The following is an 11,424-nucleotide window of genomic DNA, read 5'->3' on the forward strand; positions in this document are numbered from 1 at the left end:
TCCCACTAGATTCATTTTGTAAAGAGGACGCTCACTCTTCAGCAATGTTATCTTGCAATCCTTTGAATATTTTGTGTCAGTGCCGGAGCTCCAGCTTTGCATCACTATATAGTTCCAAAAAACAGAAAACAACGAAACTAGATTTCTGACACAGATTAACATGCTTCATCTAAATACTAAATCCTGCAAGATTGTATACCTCCCACTCAGTCCACTTTAGGGCATATATTTCATGCATAGGACTATATTACCACCCCGTTCAGCTTCTACATCAACACAGAGACAACTGTAGCCTTGTCTTTTGAAGAGACATTGAGGTGCGGTCAACCACTTTGGCTACCTCTTTCATGCCCTTCTAAAACCCATTAACTATGTATTCTTGTCCATCCTCCCGAACCCAGGCATGCTCTTTCCAGCTTCGTCATCCCCAACAATTACCTGGGCATGCTCTTTCCAGCTTAGTCATCCCCAACAATTACGTACCTAATCCTTTACTAAATACAACTTAAGGTGAACCTCAAGCAGAATGGTTCCAAACTTTTCCAACAGTTGTGTAGTTCTTGACACAGTCCAGAATTCATAAGCCTCTACTGTTGAGCAGTTTTTACTGCAATGGGCATGCCTTGATAAGACTAGAACATATCAATACTACAATTTGAGGTATATAGAATTATTTTTGGCTCTTGGGAAGTAGTAAATGTTCAATCAAGTCTACAAGAAACTTCTCTCCTAACACACATTCTTCAAGCAGTCAATCCTTCATGCTGCTAACATGAAATACTGGATGTATCCTACATTGTTTTGGTTAGGCTAACTTGTAAGCAAGCTCATGAATCCTCTGAAGTATTGTGAATAGCCCACAATACCTCAGAGACAACTTAGGACACTCACAAGTCTTTACGTTTAAAAGGACTCAGATACTCTCAGATAAACTTTCTCACCTTCAACAAATTCCACTTTCCTTCTTGTGGATTCACATAAATTTTAGAGCTTTCTTAATACTATCCTGGGCATGCTTCAACTTCTGATGCATGTATTGAAGAAAGCCTTTGGCTGCTTGTACCCATTTCTTTAGGCTGAAATCCATAGGTCAACATGAATTGACTATAGCAGGTAGCTGAATGCTTCACACTATTATTGGCAACTCCAAAGTCAGGACATATTCTTCCCATTATCTGCCTTTTACTAACATAAACATACTATGTATCTTTCATAGTCTGATTGACACGTTCAGTCTGACCATTCTAATGAGACGTGCTCATCCTCAACTTAGTTTCTAACGTATGGATTCTGGAAGACATCCCTCCAAAAATGGCTACCAAACTTACTATCCCGTTCGCGTAGAATACTGACTTGTAAACCACACAGCTTAAAAACTCCTTGAATAAACAATCTCTTCCAACTCAATAATGAAATCTATAGAGATACTTTCCCAATTGCAAGATGAGATCTCCAACGGATGAAGTAAACTGCCTAATTTAAGACATTCTGCTTTATTTACTTGGCAAGTTTAGCGCAACATAATCTTGGACATCCCCATTCATAACAGGCCAGAAAAGCTCTTTAGAACAACATAAGTCTTTTGAATTCCCAGATGTCCCGTACTCAGCTATCATGCCAATCATATAGAAGTTGATGCCTAGTGTCTTTGTTATCTACAATATGAATTCTACCCTTATAGAGTAGATAACCATCCACTATCGTATACTCTCCTTTTGTCCTTATTGTGCACAAACTATAGGCACAACTATGTCATCTTGGCAAGTGTTACTACTTTCAACCAACTTTTGGTGTTTGTTGTTCAATGGAAACTATCAGTGTTCAAACTATGGAATGATTATCATCTACAGATGCAACCTCAAGGGGAACCTTTGACTAACCACCTCTCAATTTTTTTAGTAAAGATGATCAAGTTCGTATTTACCCTTCAAGCACTTGTTAGCTCATTATGAAACTGAGTAGAACTTAGCTCATTAACCATGGACATCCGACTCAGATACAACACATTATATACCTTTACAATCGCTCAACTATATATCAAACTCTTGCGTCAAATCAGCCCATCTGACCTTTCGGCCTTTACACTCAAACTTAGTGCGCGACCACTTGATACTCTCTTGGTCAAAGAGAATTTCAAACTTAGTAGTGCCTCCATGTTTCCATAGCATGAAAAGCCATAGAGTTATTTCTCTTATGCTGAATAATTTTTCTGGGCTGGGTCTAGTTTCTTGCTTTCAAAAGCCACCGGCTGTCCACCTTGGAGCAGCACGGCTCCCAAGCCCTATTATTCCGAGATATTTGCCTTTCCCTTAAACTGATCTATCATCAGAACTGCAACCTTAGCATCATTCTTGGCAAAGCTCCGGTAAAAACTAGAGACTTCTACCAAATGTTTCTCCACCCTTTTCCTCTCCAAACCTTCCTCTTATTTTGTTCAAGGTAAGCAAATGTACTTTGAAAAGAGAGGCGTAAATAACATTCAGATGGAGAAGGAGGAGAAGGGGAAGGCAATTTGCATCTTGCTTGCTTTGTTTGTTTGCTTGCTTGCTTGCTGGCTTCCTCTTCTCTTCCTCTTTGCTTTGCTTGCTTGGTAGCTTCCTTTGCAATTCTTCACATCACTTTGCTTACTTGTTTCATAACACTAACTTGCTCTTTGCTTGTTTTTATAGCCTCTCTCTCGCTACTACGACCACCATTCTACAAATAAATTACTCTAGCAACTTTTTCATGTAACTTTGTTTGAATGTTTTTGCGACACATTTTACACTTTCTATTCTCTCTCTCTCTCTCTCTCTCTCTCTCTCTCCATGGGGAGGCAGCACATCCACATGGAATGAGATTGAAAAAATGCAGAAAGCATTCCTACGACAACATCTAGGAGTCAAGGCTACTACCCCTTACTCAGTGCTCCTATTGGAAGCAGGCAGGAGGCCAATTGAGTTTCATGCACTGATCAGAGTGATGCAGTATCTAGTGGACGTGCAACAAATGCCAACAGACAGATTACCACACAGAGCATGGACAGCAAGTATGAAACTTCAAAAAAATCATAAAAGCAAGATCATCTGTACAGGATGGGGGACAGACATAAGGAAATGGTTCAGCAGATGGAAACTTGACTATGCCACCTGAAATGGTCAATCTGCAAGAATTCTAGTTGTCCTTACTATGCACCCTACAGGCTCAATGGTTGACAGCAGAGAAGAAGACAAAGTTAGATTACTACCAAGATCAAATACACACCCTATGCTGGTCATCATTCATGACATCAGATGCCTCTGCTCAGCCATACATCAGCACTCCCATCCCTCTTCTCTATCGCAGGAATATTGCCAGATTCCGCACATGATCACACACCTTGGCAATAGAGAAAGGAGCTTGGCTGAATTTGCCACAACATACCAGAGTTTGCAGATTATGTGATTCACAGACAGTCGAGACAGAGGCACATGTAGCCCTACAATGCCCAGATATACACATCAGGGACGACTACCAGCAGATACTAGGTAGACACCACTCAGCTCTCATCAGTTCTCACCATTGCCCCTCCAGCAATGTTGGGATCTTTTGTCACCCGTCTTTTTTCGTACCGTCAAGAACTTGAAAATTCTTGACCCCTCCACATCGTAGGAGATTTTTGTACTGATGATTAGGTCCCATGGGTCATTTTTGGCCCCTCGAGGACGAGAACTGCCTCTACCTCTGTCTCTACCTCTGTTGGAGATATCAATGTGGTGATATGATGTGTTAGTGTGAAGTACTAGGTGATCTAGTACTAGTCTATGTGAGTGAGTCTTGTGTGAGTGACGAAATCTTAAGTTCTTAACAGGATCGCCCAAAGTAAAGTTTTAACAAGGAATGTCTTTACGAGGTAAAACGGGATATAGAACATACCGTTATCGCTTCTACTTCCTTTTCGGTAACTGGATAGCGTCTGGGCTGGCTAGATGCAGTGCCACCAGAACCCAGATGTTGAGGAGATTTTGGTACATCAGATGAAAACTGCGATGCTGTCTTGGAGGACATGACAGGTACAACGGGCTGGTCAGCACCCGAGCCACCAGCCGCTGCAAGACAGGACATCCGGATTAGCAGGCTCTTTTATCGGTAATTCACTAGGCAAAGAGACTGCAGCAACAAGATTCTTCTGTACCAGAGGGAGAAGGAGATGGAGACGAAGCCGGTGCAGGGCGACGCACCGGAAACTTGATTCTAGGAATGCGTCTGGCGATTTGCTGCACTGCCGCCATCTCGAATTGCTGCAGACCAAAAAGACAACCGCTCCACAAAATGCCTAAAGAGTGTTGTGTTAAGGTAAGAAATTATCTAACAGCAACTAGTTTGAGGCCAAAGGGTGTGTTGCGGCGTCTCTAAGGTGCGTTTCTAGAAGATTGATTCACGTGGCGTCTGACTCACGGATGGGAAAAAGGTTTTCGTGGGCGGCCTCAACCCAACGCCCAAGATGATGTTCGGGTGAATTGCACCAATCAGTACATGTGCAGGACTAGAGACCACCTGCTACATGCCATGAGAGCTTTACCGATAATAATGGGGAGCATTTAATACTTCCGTGCAGTTGTGAATCGGCAAGCGGATGAGTGCCTCAATTTAAGGTGGGCAAAGTTTGTGGGGGCTTCACTTGTCCGCGGACGAGTGTGAAACCCTCCTAAATCCAAAGACTCGACAAAACACTATATTTTGCCTATCCGTAAAGGCCTCGAGTCTCGGCTCAAATTTAATTTGAGCCGTCCGATTATGGCTTTTTCAGAATGGGGAACTCACTCCCCCATTTTCGGCAGTCATATTCCATGCCTCTGACGATCGACCCATGCCGCTATCGCCCAGTTGCTCTACCACTAATGCCCCACGCCGCCGCCGCCCACTTGCTCCACCACATTAGATTATGGCCATTGGATCTAACACAAATCCAAGGGCTACCGTTCCTTCGCATTCAGATCCATTGGATCTAATTGCATCCAACGGCCACCCATGCCTCTACTAATGAGCTACCCGTGCCATTCGATTTAATCCCAATCTAACAATCGAAATAAGGTGCTCTTCGTGCGCCGTCAGATCTCCAACCCATCCTACGGTCCAAGATAGTCGTAGCCCCCCCACAGCCCTCCACGTGGGGGAATACACCGTGGTTGGCCATTTCGGGAGAGAAAGTGGCCAAAAAATGGCTCACAACCACCTACCGCTCGCCCTTTTCAAACCACTTTCCTTGTCGGAATGGCCTCCCTCAGCACATTCCCCTATACATCCATATGCCAATGCCTATCTCACATGGCAAGCAATGTGTGCTTGTTTGGAAGAAAGCCACTATGGTACTAGGTGAAGTGTTTAAAACCTTCATGTAACAAAGAGACTAACCTCTCAAAGATATGTTTGTGTGCTGCATATAGTATATATACAGCACACAAACATCCCCCAACATTTAGCTTTTCCTCCCCTCCTCCCCCCCCCTTCTCTCTCTCTCTCTCTCTCTCTCTCTCTTCTTGTGCATGGTTGTATAGCATCTCCATCAAAAAAGGGTGTATCCCTAAAAGAGACCCCACCTCTCTCTTCTCAAGAACCAATGTTTGATGTCCTCCACTTGGAGGACTTTGCTCTTACCCATCTTTGACTTCTTAGAGCTCATTCCCAAGCTCAAGGGGAAGCTTACCAGTCGCAATGTCCCACACCTTGCAAATGTATATAACTAGTCTCTCTATCCCAAGAGCGAGTATGAGAATGGAATATGGTGTGGTTTCTCAGAGTCTTATGGTGAAACCTGTACTCGTTAAGTGTCCTTATGTGTCTTAACTAGTGCAACCATTATTCTATCCACATTCAGTATGAACCCTGGTGATGGCAGGATTAGAAAAGAACCACATCATCCATGCATATAGCAAAAGTAGGAGAGTTGTTTTTACCTGATCAAGCACCCTAAGATCCCCGGGGTCTTGTTCAGTGTATTCCATTGCCATTCAATTCTATTACTATTTACTCTAACGTATCTATACATAGGTAAAACAACATGGAAGAGAGGGGACGGGGAGGGGGTAGCTTTGCTTGATCCCATTGTCACTTGAGAAGACCTCGACTAAGACTCTTTATTCATCTTGATTTCACATTGTAAATGCTATAAAAAAAGGGCACTCTTAAGCCTTTCATTCCTCTTCACAAATTGAGAGAGAGAGAGAGAGAGAGAGAGAGAGAGAGAGAGAGAGATTCCTTATGCAAGATGGAAGCTCTAAGTGCAAGCGTGCTAAGTTGAAAAAGGCACAACGCACACTAGGTAACCAAATGCTTTGAGGGCAAATGCTAGAGCAAATAATTCACATGCACTTGAGAGAGATTGAGGCCATGATAGAGAGTAGATAGGTTGCTTAATTTGAAGTGCAAGGAATTGAGGCCATGATAGAGAGTAGATAGGTTGCACTTGAGAGAGATTGAGGCCATGATAGAGAGTAGATAGGTTGCTTAATTTGAAGTGCAAGGGATTTGGAGCATCATTCATACCATTTGCAAATCATAAGCATGGTACTAGGGTGATGCACCAATCTCCAATGCAAGAGGAACGAGGAATATGATAGTATACTAGTTGCTTGGAAGGTTGAAGCTCGACAAAGGAGAGCTTGACAAAGGAAAAGCTCAAAAGAGAACCTAATAGGTGGCAACGAGAGGTTGGTGGAGGTAGTGTGCATCTTTGTTACTTAATGTATTGTCAATTAATGCATTATGTTCATTATCGTTTAGAGGATTGGTGCTCGATAAAGGTGGAGCTAGTGTAATTTGTAAGTATCATATTTACTTACTATTTTGCATTTTATAGATGTATCTTTATTACTAATTATCCTATAAATAAATTTTGTAGATGCCACATTCGAACTAAACCCAAAGGTGCTATGAGTCCTTATCTCATCTAGTTCAAGTCAATCATCATCGATGCACAATAAAAGTAGTCATTGAAAGGGATGTGAATTATCTCCTCAAGCATTTCTAAAGTCTAGTGGGTGGGAGTCATCTTCCAAGTTTCGAGCTATCCTAGAGGTCTAGTTTGTTTTTGAGGGCCCCAAAACTTTTTAAAATAAACTGTACATATCAAGTCGTGCCCTTGAATGGGCAACACATAGTAAATAAAAGCTTTGATAGAATTGGCACAATACAGAGAAGATTAGCATGGCCCCTATGCAAGAAAGACACACAAATCGATAAATGGTCCAAATTTTTTAGTATCATAGATCCTTGCTGTGGACCCCATCTCACTCCCTAGAGTGTCCTAGAATTAGGTGCCAACAATGCATACTAGAAGGAAATTTTGGAGTAGGAGACGAGCATGCCATTGTCCATGATCACTTCAAAGAGCCTAGTCTACCATAAGTTATTTAGTATACAGTAAAGGTTTGATACGATAAAGATGAATTGTGTTCTACCAATCCTAGAGGATAAGATTAAGGCGACGCTAGGGGCATGGATAACCCTCACGATGGGTTACTTTTGCCTCATTAACCAAAACTAGCACCTTACATGAATGTAAAGTGTGATGTGTGCAAGTGCACCAAAATTCAAACTATTAAAAAATGAAAAACAAAATCTCTTCAAAATCTCATTACCTCGCTCTCTTTCCATAACCTCAATTACGTTTAGTTGTGGTAAACTGTTACCCGAATATGCTAGATATTGGACCAGTCGACCACTTTAGTTGTGGTAAACCGTTACCCCAATACACAAGATATTGGACTAGTCGACTGCTTATGCAACCACAATGAACACTCTCTCCCTCACCCTCTTCTCACGTGACTCAATTGCAGTCCACCTTTCCCCAACAGATAATACTAGTGCACTCATAATATGAGTGGTGTATAGACTCTCATGACCAATAATACCTGAATGAACCAATGGTATTAGGAGAATTAGCACCAATCGTCCTATTGATACCACTGGTAAAGTTAATTTTATGATGGTTTGTTTATTCGGCTCACTAGTTATTTTCCCAATTTACCAACTTGTTTTCATGCTATTTTTTACCCAAAAATCACTACTACACATGGATCCTATTGCGACGTTTAAGTACCGACGTTTAGCATGCAGGGGGCGCTAATCATCGATATGAAAAGCGCATCCCGTAAAGCATCGCTATATAGCGACTTTAGGCAAACGTCGCTATATAGCGATGATTCCTAAAGTCGCTATATAGCGACATTTATCAGAATTGTAAGTGTCGCTATATAGCGACACTGAGATACTTTTTTAAAGCGACATTTTATAGAGAGCTTTTTTACTCATATAGGCCTTAAAAGTTAGTTTTTTCCAATGACAATTTTTTTAAAATTTTCATACATGTTTGATCTTTTGAGAGAATAAAAGTATGAGAGCATGTACATTAATCCTTTGAAGCTCATATATTCATGTCCAAGTTTGAGATGAAAAAAATCAATGAAGAGCATTTACATCAACTGTTTGAGCCAAGTCTAATGCGCCAAACAAGTCTATCTCTAACTCTATACTGAGTTGATCTCCTATATCATCATTGTACTCTAGCATCGTACGTTCAACTAAAAGTACTTGATCATCTTCTTTAATAAAGTGTGGTGATTCTTGATGATCGTTGTCTTCTTCCTTAATATCGTGATCTCCATCTTCCTCCCATGCGATGTCATTATGCGCATCTTCCTCTTGGCTCATATTGTGATCTTCATCTTCTTCGCTAGATTCATCAGGATCAATTGGATCTGGCATTGGTAGTGGCATCTCCATATCCACATCTCTACCTTCAAAAATTGGCTTACTTCATGGTGCAACTTGGATCACGTACCACCATCTTGGATCAGAATGATCCGGATGAAAAACCACCTATATTGAAGATGGGTGCCAGATGTCGTCAATTATATATATGAAATTATGCTTAAGTACATGTATCAATGGATCTTTAAAAATGAAAGCTTCGATTAATTAAATCATTAGTATTCACCTTCTCACAGTGCTCGGGAAGAAGAAAAGTATCACTTTCATCGGTCCAATGTTTGGTGGAGTCTATTGCAAAGAAACCGCTACTATCTTTTCTCACTATCGCATGGGGACCGTTGTAAATAGTTCTAAACCATTTTACATCAAGAATGAAAATACGAAATTGTTTCAAATCAACTTCATAGATTTCGCGTATGGTTCCACAATAATCCAACTGTGAGGAGAGAAGATTGGTATCCGAAGCACTTGCTTGGCTATCTTGTGTGAAGTTAGCCATGACTCCACAATCATACATGACTCTCTTTGAATCGATGCGTTCCACGCGAAAATGTCGTACATATGACCATAATGCACTGTACTTTTTGTACTGTAAAAGAGCATCATTAAAACAATGAAGATGCATCTATTTTATAGCGTATATTGCCACAAATAATTACTTAATTACGTCAAGAGGTAAGAAACTTACATGCATCATACATCCAGATGATAACTCTCGCTCGCGCTCGTTTATTGTCTCTCCATCGCATTCGGCTTTACATAGAGCCAGTTGTAGCCAATCAAGTGATATGTGAGTGGGAAGAAGAGCTAGATCCCGTGGATATGGTTGCGATTGCCTGTGCATTACTCTGAATCTCATCCTTGCATTTATTCTTTCTACTTTGGCCACTTCATATCTCTCAATCCACTTGTGCATCTCAGGGCTATTGAGGATACAAAACTTATTGAATTTCTCCATTTGCTCTTCGCTCATCTTTCTTTCAATCCCTTTTCCTTGGGGAACCTCACCAACGATGCGATCATCATCCTTGTTATGCCAAACTTGCGGCATATCGGGATCTGTGGATGCAAGAAACTCCGTGATATATACTAATGACTCTTGCACAAGCCATACCTCTGCCATGCTTGCTTCTGGTCTTGCTCTTTGTCTTACAAATCCCTTCAAAGTTTTCATAAACTGCTCGAGAAAAAACATCCATCGACTATGAATGGTACCTGCAATAGCCACCTCATCGACTATGTACACAAGCAAGTGGACTTGAGTTGTCATAATGCTCGAGGGAAAGTGCTTCTCAAGCAAGCATACGGCTTTGATGGATTCCACCCTAGCCTTCTCGATGCTCGATATGGAGATCTCTTTTTGAGATATCCACCTATTTCACATGCCCATGTAAGATATTTTCATAATCAGTCTACAGATTATTCAGCTTAAATTGAAGAAAATGCAATCAATGCGATTTGATAGTAAGCATATCTCACAATACCACTGATCTTAAATATAGCATTTCTAACATCTTCTTGTAAGCACTCTTTTATTATAATTGGGAGGATGAATTATCAAAGCAACAAAGAAGTCATGTCAACAATATAACATAATCATAATTACGCTAACGCATCATGATTATCAGTACACTAATTCTATAGCTTAGAATACCTGCAAGACCTTGTGCCAATCATGGGACTTGAGCCCACTAAGCTTATTGTCCTATGAAAATGCTCCTTTCAAGCAACGCATGTACCCTGTCGGTGTTTGAAAAGAGGCAATGTCCGCCTTGACTGCTACCTCCTCCCTCGTAGAGAGGATCCATGTTGCCTTTAGGAGGACAACTTTTCCCGAAGCATGCACTTGGGGCCACAAACGAGACATCCTATTCATAGCACGCAAGTCTTCTCACACTCCTCTCGAGTCTTTGGAACCAACCAAGTGTGCCAAAATAGTAGCCCTCACATTCTTGAAGATATGCATGGGATCCAAGAGATGATTGATTTGTAACTGACCCCAATAAGGAAGCTCGTGAAAGATTGATAGCCTCTTCATACCAGGAGGACGTTCCTCTCCATTCGCCCTCCATGCTTGAATCCAGTCACTTGCCTTCAAATATGATGGTGGTGGATCAAGCTGACCTCCACGTGCGAGATGGTCTAGCGGAAGGTATCGAGCATGACCTTCATAAACATTTTTCCTCATATGTTTGGAGTATCGTGCAAGCGATTTCAAACCCGATCCACAAACAGGACAAGCATGGTACACACTTGTATGAATGTGTTAGTATAAGACATGCATGCGAAAGAGAGTCATAAAAGCATAATCCTATATTATACTTGTAGAGACACAACCACGTACATGCGCACTCTCCATATCCTGGGTAGTCATGCATGGTCCACATAAAGATACCCCTGACCAAATATCATTAGTATGTCTAGGAGCTCTGGAAATATCAAAGACCCGCACTCCTCTCCATAATATCTATAACTCCTCTATCAAAGGTGCCATGTACACGTCCATATTTTTTGCCTCGTACTTCCCTGGCACAAGTAGCAAGCATGAGGTGTCCCTTTTTTATTGTTAACCATGGTGGGATATGGTAATTCACCATGACTATGGGCCACGTCGACCAAGATGTCGAGCGTAATCCGAAAGGATTCACGCCGTCCATGGCGAGCCCAAGATGTAAGTTGCGTGGCTCCCTCGCA

The 11,424-nt window shown here is 41.6% G+C and overlaps 1 protein-coding gene and 1 non-coding gene across 3 annotated transcripts in view; one reads left to right on the forward strand and one right to left on the reverse strand.

Annotated features, from left to right (window-relative positions):
• Nucleotides 1-4,530, reverse strand: part of LOC147889140 (uncharacterized) — a 5,065-nt gene extending 535 nt beyond the window's left edge. Inside the window, exons 1-3 of one of the 2 annotated variants that reach the window (XM_087391696.1) lie at nucleotides 4,417-4,530; nucleotides 4,154-4,259; nucleotides 3,895-4,067 (exon numbers count right to left, since the gene is read on the reverse strand). In XM_087391696.1, coding sequence (XP_087247822.1) covers nucleotides 3,895-4,067; nucleotides 4,154-4,250 — 270 coding nt within the window. In that variant the 5' untranslated portion in view covers nucleotides 4,251-4,259; nucleotides 4,417-4,530. The other variant, XM_087391694.1, reaches the window with a different exon arrangement.
• A 2,581-nt stretch (nucleotides 4,531-7,111) lies between these two features.
• Nucleotides 7,112-7,215, forward strand: LOC147889141 (U6 spliceosomal RNA). Its single transcript, XR_015542965.1, has one exon. It is a non-coding gene; the product is annotated as a U6 spliceosomal RNA (small nuclear RNA).
• The last annotated feature ends 4,209 nt before the right edge of the window (nucleotides 7,216-11,424 follow it).

Source organism: Dipteris shenzhenensis, chromosome 20 (assembly GCF_047967505.1).
Source record: "Dipteris shenzhenensis isolate YYH24624 ecotype China chromosome 20, Dip_SZ_1.0, whole genome shotgun sequence".
NCBI classification, from domain to species: domain Eukaryota; kingdom Viridiplantae; phylum Streptophyta; class Polypodiopsida; order Gleicheniales; family Dipteridaceae; genus Dipteris; species Dipteris shenzhenensis.